Raw genomic sequence first — 9,233 nt, 5'->3', positions numbered from 1 at the left:
GCGAGCAGCGCGGGCACCGACGCGGCCCGAGCGCAGACTTAAGTAGCGCTGAGGAGAACTGAAGAGGTAGGGCTGAGGCGAAGTGGAGTCCATGGCTTTTGTGCTGGTAAGAGATGGGCCGGGAGAGCGCCATAACCATTGAAGCTTACTGCAGGGTCTGGCAGCTCACAGGAAATGGAGATCTAGCCCTGAGGTGGGACCCTTCTCGCCGGGGAATTTGATACCTGACGTCCAAGCCGGGCCTGGAGTCTTGGCTTCCAGCGCAGACGCCAGCTCCAGATCTCCGCCGATTACCAGAGAAAGATGGAGGGGTGGGGATGGGAGGAACTAGTTAACTTGCATTTCCCTTCAAGTGCACCAAACATTTCTTCTCTCCCAGCCTTCTTTATTCTCTCACACACTTTCTGAAGAAGGTGATGAGTGCTTGTTACTCTTTCGGGGTCGAGGGGTGGGGATGGTGGATGGGGAACCAGCCACCTCAAGTAACCTACCAAGGCAGGTCTGGTTACCCTTCTGTCTTCATTCTGGCCTAGGCTTTCATCTCTTAATAGTCATCTGGGCTCTTTCTCCTCCTTCTCCGTCTTTTTAATTTTTTTTTTCTTATTTTGGTAAAAAAAAAAAAAAACCCACATAAAATTTACCATCTTAATCTCTTTTTTTTTTTTAAATCAATTAAATACAATATGTCAAAATGACCTCCATAAAACACAGCTTTCAAAAGCCTCGTGGTTGCCAATTTCAAACCGGGTAAATCACTTCTCTACTTTTGCTGTGAGGTGGACACACCAAATGCAGGGGGAGGACTGCCCATAGTAGACACTTTTTTTAAAAGTTTTTTTTTTCTTTCAAAGTCTCCCATTGTTTGACCCATCCTACCTAGCAAGTCTCTCTTGTTCTCTGCCTTCTGCTCTAATCAGACCACTTTCATTTGTGTCTCATAGATTTGCCTTGCGTGTTCTTGCTTCCCAGTCTTACATTTTTATGCTTGAAAGTACCTCCACAGTAATATAACCTTCACCTTTACACCTCGTCTTTCAGAGGCCATGACAATAATAATGAGGATGAAGATGAAAATAATAGTAGGGAGTTAGTTGACATTTATTAAGCATTCTTAGGAACTAATCCCTTTCTTCTTCCAGGTAGGTTTCTCTTGCCTTCACTATCTTGAATTCTTAAAGCACTTGTAGTCTGTGTTGTGTAATATACCACTTCATAGCACTTCTAACTATGTGAAACCATGTCTTGTATTTAGTTGCCCATTTGTTTATAGTGTCTCTCCTTAGTGAGAGTGTAAGCTCCATAATGACAGACTTTTTTACCTACATAATAGTTATAGCAAGTGTCTGACAAATGGCACACATTAAGAACATGTTTATTGAATAAATCAGTACATCTTAGAATTATATGTGTACTTTCTATTTACTTCATATATATTAATCTTTTCCCAATTAATAGTATTAGTTTTGTTAAGTTGGTGTAGCATAGGATTATCCTTGAATAAAGTGATATTATTGTTCTTCAATAAATGATTTGGTATTGTAGTCCTAACTGGGGACCTCAAAAAGTTCCTTGTTCTCGTTTGAGAAAGATAGGCTTAAGGTTATGAAATGTGGGAAAGGGATAAAGTTAAACACTTAAATGTGTAGGCTTTTTTTTTTTTTTTAATAAAATACTTATTTCTCACAATTCTGGAGGCTGGAACTACAAGATCAGTTTGCCAGTATTTTCTCTGTTCTGGTGAGTGTCCACTTCCAGGTTGAGGACAGCTCACTTCTTGTATCTTCACGTAGTGGAAAGATCAAACCCCAAAATATTTCTATTTATTTGTATTCTAATATGACATTGAATTGCCAGGCCAGCTAATTTGTTGAATATCTACCCTGCCACAAACACACACACACATACACACACACACACACACACACACACACACACAGAGTTTTGCATTACTCCTCCATATTGATAAGTATTTTAATGGTCAGTATTTTGCAAAGTGTGAAAAGATCAATTTGCAATTTCTGAGTTAAGGTATATTTTTTAAAAATTTATATTTAATGTTTGACTTTTGGTTAAAAATATTCTAAAATTGTTAATGACTGGTTTTGGTTTGCGAACTTAAACTATATCTTAGGGGTATAACAAGTAAGATGTTTAGCTTTTTACTAGTTGACATTCAGATTGTTAGTAGTAATGTTAATAGCTAACCACTGGTAAAGCTCTTTTATATGCTAGGTACAATTCTAAGAGTATATATATATATATACACATAAATTCATTTAATTGTCATAATAACCCTATGGAGTATACAATAATATTATCTTCATTTTACAGATAAGGAAACTGAGGCACAGAAAGTTTAAGTGATTTGCCCAAGTCTTCACAGCTTGTAAGTATCAAAGGTGGGATGTAAACCCTGACAGTCTGGTTGCAGAGTTCATATCTTTTAAATTTTCTTTTTCTTAAATAAATGAGCCTGGGTATGGTGGCTCACACCTGTAATCCCAGTGCTTTGGGAAACTGAGGCAGGAGGATCGCTTATGGCCAGGAGCTTGAGACCAGTCTACGCAACACAGTGAGACCCCATTAAAAAAGTAGCCAGGCATGTTGGTATGCACCTGTAATCCTAGCTACTTTGGAACTCTCATGTTGAAGCTTTCAGTGAGCTGTGATCATGCCACTGTATTCCTGCATGGGTGACAAAGTCAGACCCTGTCTCTTAAAAAAGAAAAAAAAGCAAGAATAAGCGTTCTTGTGTAGACTTACACAAATATATTTATCTGTGACCTTATTCCTAGGAGTAGAATTTCTGGGCCCAAAAGAAATGCCTTTAAGGTTTTGATTTGTATTACTTATTATCCTACAAAAATGATTGGTCCACCAGCAGTGCTTGCCTCTTATCTAAGACACTTGCCAATATTGTTTCTTATCCAATTTACATTATTGCCAGTCTGAATGAAAAATAATGCTTGTTTAATTTGCATTCTCATGAATTATATGTGAAGTTAAAAGTGTATTTTTTTTGTGTGTAAATGAGGTATTTGTTATTTTTTCTTTGAATTCCCCATTTGTGTCCTTGCTCATTTTTGTTAGGTATTTTTTCTCCCTAAATACTACTCATTTTATTAAAAAGAATGAGGGAGAGTTATATAGGCTGAAATATACATGGAAAAAAAGCAGTATTGTGTATAAAATGCTTCTATTTGGATTATCATTTCTCCTTGATTTACATTGTCATCTCTGTCATATGTCATGTATCCATACATATGTGAGTCTGGTCAGTCAAGAAAGGCTTGTATTGTGTTCCATTGTTCAGTTTGCCTATTTATGTGCCAATTCTACACTGTCGTAATTAGTATTGTTATATAATAAATTTAGTATCTGGTAGGGTAAGTCCTCCCATCTTATTTTTCATAAGGGTCTTGGCTGTTTTTGGCCCTTTGACTTCATATAAATTTTAGAATTTGCTTATTAAGTGCTATAAAAACAAACAAAACTTTTAGGGGATTTTTATTGAGGTTCAGTAGATTGACTTGGGGAGAATTAACATCTTTACAATATGAATCTTCCAATCTATGAATATGACATGTCTTTCCATCTATTTGGATTTTCTATACAACTTCTCTGTTAATAAGTTATTGATTAAATAATATGAAAGTTGTAAGTTCCATATGAATAAAAATATTTGGGGGGTTATTTATTCTGGTGTGCATTTGATGTTGTGGGGTAGACTTCTTCATTATTTTTTGCTCTGCCTGCCTCCTCAAAATTGTCCTGTTTTCTTTGAATCTCATGCCATCAGACTGTCCCACCTGCCATTTCTTGTAGCAGTCATCTAGCAGGATTATGCAGTTCACTCTCATTCCTTGAAGATTTTTAACTCCTGGCTCACTGTTACCCTTTGCAATATTACTATGATAATTGTTAGTGATTTTAATACCCATATCCATGATCCTTCCAATAACTTGGCCTCTCTTTTTCTTGACCTTCTCTTGTCTAGTGAATATATTCTGCATCTTAACTACTCACTCCTATGGTCATTCTTTCCTTTGTCCCTGTCTGCTCCTGTGTTGCTACACTATAGAGGAAAATGCACAACCATGCCCTGGTTTCACTTTAAACTGATGACTACTAATCTCGAGTGGGCTTGTAATGCTACCCAGTAATTTAACTACTTTAACTTGTTCCATTCTGTTATATATCTATTTTATACATTTGTTTTCCTCCACCCTTAAACTTCCAATACTCTCTTTCCATCATCATTCACAGCTGATTACCTTTATTACTATTTTACTGAGAAAAGAGAAGCAATCCAGCAGAACTTCCACAAGCTCCTAACAACACATCTACTCACTTGCCAGCATCTACACTCTTGAACCTCCCATTAAAATGGATAGACTACATATACATTTATCTTGAACCAGCCCTTCGACTGAGTGACTTCAGGATATCATACTCTTGGTTTACCTCTTTCCTTATTGAGTGATCCTTCTCAGACTTTTTAGGTGGTTCTTTCCCATCTCAATCTCTCCAGGTCTGGATATCTTTCCATTTCTAGCTGTACTCTCCCTTTTCTCATTTCACCCAGCCTCTTGGCTTTAAGTATATAGTCAATGTGTTGCTTAATAATGGGGATATTCTGAGAAATGCATTATTAGACAATATCCTTATGTGAACATCATGGAATATACTTACACCAACTTAGATAGTGTGGCCTATTACACACCTAGGCTATATGATATGGCCTGTTGCTCTTGGGCTACAAACCTGTACAGCATGTTACTGTACTGAATATTGTAGGCAATTGTAACAGAATAGAATTTATATATAAACCTATCTAAACATAGGAAAGGTAGAATAAAAATATTATATAAAAGATAAAAAATGGAACACCTATGGAGGGCACTTACCATGCATGTATAGAGCTTACTGAACTGGAAATTGCTCTGGGTGAGCCAGTGTGTGAGTGGTGAGTGCATGTGAAGGCCTAGGACGTTACTATATACTACTTTACACTTTGTGAAAACTGTACACTTAGGCTACACTAAATTTATAAAAAAATTTTTCTTCAATAATAACTTTATCTTACTGTAACTTTATAAACTTTTATATTTTTTAAAACTTTTTTGACTCTTTTATAATAACACTTAACCTAAAACACAAACATGTTACATAACTAGATAAAACTATTTTCTTTTATATCCTTATAAGCCTTTTTCTATTTAAAAAAAGTCTTTTTTTTTCTTTTTAAACTTTTTTTAAAAACTAAGACACAAACCCACATTAGCCTAGGCCTACACAAGGTCAGGATCATTTAGATGTCAAAAGACAATAGGAATTTTTTAGCTCCATTATAATCTTACAGGATCAATGTCATATATGTGGTCGATGGTTGACCAAAATGTAATTATGCCATACATGACTGCATCTATATGATGATGGCTCTCAAATTCATATCTCTAGCTTGAAACTTTCCTTGAACTGCAGACATGTATATCGACTTGCTTAATTGGCAGCTCCACTAATAGACACCTCAAATTTACCATGTCCTAAATTGAATTCTTTTTTTTTAATTTCAGCATATTATAGGGGTATAGATGTTTTGGTTACGTATATTGCCTTTGACCCACCAGAGTCAGAGCTTCAAATGTGTCCATCCCCCAGAGAGTGTGCACTGCACCCATTAGGTGTGTATATACCTATCCCTTCCTCCCCTGTCCCATCTGCCCAACACCCAATGAATGTTATTATTATATGTGCACTTAAATGTTGATCGTTTAAAACCAATTTGATGGTGAGTACATGTGGTACTTGTTTTTCATTCTTGGGATACTTCATTTGGTAGAATGGGTGCCAGCTTCTATCTAGGATAATACAAGAGGTACTATATCACCATTGCTTTTGGTGGCTGAGTAGAACTCTGCAGTATACATATACCACATTTTATTAATCCACTATGTATTGATGGTCACTTAGGTTGTTTCCACATCTTTGCAGTTGTGAATTGTGCTGCTATAAACATTCTAGTGCAGATGTGTTTTTTATAGAATGTCTTTTGTTCTTTTGGGTAGATGCCCAATAATGGGATTGCTGGATCAAATGGTAGTTCTACTTGTGGCTTTTCGAAGTATTTCCATATTTACTTTCCACGGAGGTTATACTAGTTTCCAGTTCCATCAACAGTGTAGGAGTGTTCCTGTCCTCTGCATCCATGCCAACATTTGTTGTTTTGGGACTTTTTGATAAAGGCCATTCTCACTGGAGTTAAGTGATATCTCATTGTGGTTTTGATTTGCATTTCTCTGATGATTAGAGATGTTGAGTATTTTATTATGTTTTTTGGCCATTAGTCTATCTTCTTTTGAAAAGTTTCTGTTCATGTCCTTTGCCCATGTTTTGATAGGGCTGTTAGATTTTTTTCTTGCTGATTTTCCTGAATTCTATATAGATTCTAGTTATCAGCACTTTATCAGATGTGTAACATGCGAATATTTTCTCCCACTATGTAGGTTGTCTGTTTGCTCTCATGATACTTTCCTTGGCTGTACAGAAGCTTTTTAATTTGAATTCTTAATCAGCATTTCTCATGTTTTGCCAAATCTCTTTTTTTCATCGTCTTTGCCATCTAGGTAACTGGTAACTTCATCCATCCAATTGATTTGGCCTAAACTTTTTTTTTTTTTATAGAGATGGAATTTTGCTCTATCACCCAGGTTGTAGTGAGTGCAGTGGCCCTATAGCTCATTGGAGCCTCAAACTCCTGGGCTCAGGTGATTCTCCTGCCTCAGCTTCCCGAGTAGCTGGGATTACAGGTTTAAGCCACCATGTCTGGCTGATTTTTTCATTTTCTTTTAGAGACGAGGTCTCACTGTTGCCTAGGCTGGTCTTAAACTCCTTGCCTCAAGCGATCCTCCTGCCTCAGCCTCCGAAATAGCTGGATTGCAAGCACAAGCCACTATAATTGGTTCCACACTTTTTTAGTAATAATAGACTCCTCTCTTTCTTTGACACTCTGTTTGCATGCTGTTAGGAAATCCTGTTGACTTTTTTTTATTATTATTAAAGACAGTCTCACTCTATTGTCCCAAGTTAGAGTGCAGTGGTGTCTCCTCAGACTCCTGGGCTTAGGTGATCCTCCTGCCTCAGCCTCCCAAGTAGCTGGGACTACAGGAGTGAGCTATTATGTGTGGCTAATTTTTTCATTTTTAGTAGAGGTGGGTTTCCCTCTTACTCAGGCTGGTTTCTTGAATTCTTGACTTTAAGCGATCCTCTGGCCTCAGCCTCCCAGAGTGCTAAGATTACAGGTGTGGACCACATTGCCTGGCCCTCTATCTTGAAAATATATCCAGAACTGGACATTTTGTACTTTCTCTATCAATATTATTCTGCTCTACATCTTGGTTGTATTATTGCAATAGCTTTCTGACTGGTTTTCCTACTTCATTCCTTACTGGCTGTAGTTAACCAGAGTTGTACTATTAAAATGTAATTCAAATGATGTCATTCCTGTGCTTAAAACTCTATTAATTGCATATTATCTCAGCCTAAGTCCTTAAAATGGCCTACAAAGCCCACATGATCTTACCTCTATTGTCTCTCTGACTTCATTTTCTACTCTTTGCCTTACTTAATCTGTTCTAATCACACTGGTTGCTTTACTGCTCTAGGAATATGGCACTGATATTCCTGCCTGAAGGCCTTTACGCTTGCAGTTCCCTCTGCCTGGAGCCTCTTTTCCTCTATATCTCCATAGATCATTTCCTTATCTCCTTCATGTCTTTTTACTCCTTTGTCAACTTCTCAGTGACCTTATGTGACCACCTTATTTAAAATTATATTGTCCCTGCCCTAACATTCCCTATGTTTCTTCCTTGCCTTGCATTTCTCTATGGCACTTATAAACCTTTTGATATACTATAGTGTGCATATATGTAAGTATGTATATGCGTATATTTTATTTTTTGGTTTATTGTCTATTTTCCTTAACTAGAATAAGCTTCATGGTAGGAGGTATTTTTTTCTATTTTGTTCACTGCTATCTCCTTAGTGTCTAGATGAGTATCTGGAAGGTAACACATTTTCAACAAATGTTTTTGAATGAATAAATATAATAATTACTTTTTACTTTAGTTTTTTATCATAAGGCTGAGAAAATCACAAAGAACATGTCAGTGAATAAGCAAGCTCTAGATTCAGATAGTACTACAGATGTGGGAGATATTACGGATACTGAAGAAGAACTTGTTAAAGAATGTGAAGAAATATGGAAAGATATGGAAGAAGTAAGTATCAAAAGATAGAAGTAATAATTAAGATGTATTTTTTTCTTTTTATATTCAATATATTTAGCGGGTACAAGTGCAGTATTGTTACATGGATATATTATATAATGGTGAGATCTGGGCTTTTAGTGTACTCATCACTAAATAAGATTTAAATCAATTTCAATAATAGATGTGGGAAAGAAATGATTATGGTAGTTTATAAAAGCCATTATGTATGATAAATATTTATGTAGTTTTTAGATCTATAAGCATTCATTTAAGAAAATTTATTCTAGATGGGTTGTAGAAAGAGAAAAAATTATGGAAATCTCTCCCCTCAGGGAAATTATCATCTTATAGAAGCAACAGTCATTATATTAGGTTGTGATACAGTATTAGAAGTATTATGGTAGAAGTGTAAAAACTACACTTAGGAGTAGTACTAAACTCAGGCTGAAGGGATCAAGGATAGCTTTCTAAAAGAGGTGATTACTGATTTCATTTCTAAAGAATAAGTAGGAGTTAGCCTGTGAAAGGAGGAGCAGTATACAAAGCAGGAAAAAAATACTCTGTAAAAATTGGGAGAGTTAGAGAACTCTGAGTAGAATGTTATGGATAATGTAAATTTGAAGAAGCAGGACTTCTGGGATAAGACTGGAGAGGTTATCAGGCAAGAACATGAAAGATTTTGTAGAGGGTGTCCTTTGGGGAGCCATTAAAGGTTTTTAAGTATGAAAGTGACATGATCTATTAATAGATATACAGTTGAGAATATGATTCTGGTGTCTTTAAGAAAATGAAATACAGAAGAGTGAGACTACAGATAGAGTATTTAGGAAGCTCTAATAGTAGTCCTGGTAAAAAGTAATGAAGGCCTAAATACTGTCATTGCAAATTGAAAATTGGATTCTGGAGATATTAAGGAGGTAGGACCAAAAGGACTTAGAAGTTAATTGATATGAAATGGGAAGG

The 9,233-nt window shown here is 36.2% G+C and overlaps 1 protein-coding gene across 2 annotated transcripts in view; it reads left to right on the top strand.

Annotated features, from left to right (window-relative positions):
• Nucleotides 1–18: 18 nt before the first annotated feature.
• Nucleotides 19–9,233, top strand: part of CENPK (centromere protein K) — a 33,894-nt gene continuing 24,679 nt past the window's right edge. For both annotated transcript variants that reach the window (XM_076008053.1, XM_012784084.2), the window contains exons 1-3: nt 19–106; nt 2,332–2,386; nt 8,128–8,279. In XM_076008053.1, the coding sequence (XP_075864168.1) occupies nt 8,163–8,279 (117 nt within the window). In that variant the 5' untranslated portion in view covers nt 19–106; nt 2,332–2,386; nt 8,128–8,162. The remainder of the gene's footprint in view (nt 107–2,331; nt 2,387–8,127; nt 8,280–9,233) is intronic.

The sequence above is a fragment of the Microcebus murinus genome, chromosome 11 (genome assembly GCF_040939455.1).
Source record: "Microcebus murinus isolate Inina chromosome 11, M.murinus_Inina_mat1.0, whole genome shotgun sequence".
NCBI lineage: Eukaryota > Metazoa > Chordata > Mammalia > Primates > Cheirogaleidae > Microcebus > Microcebus murinus.
This window is presented reverse-complemented; position numbering and strand designations above follow the sequence as displayed.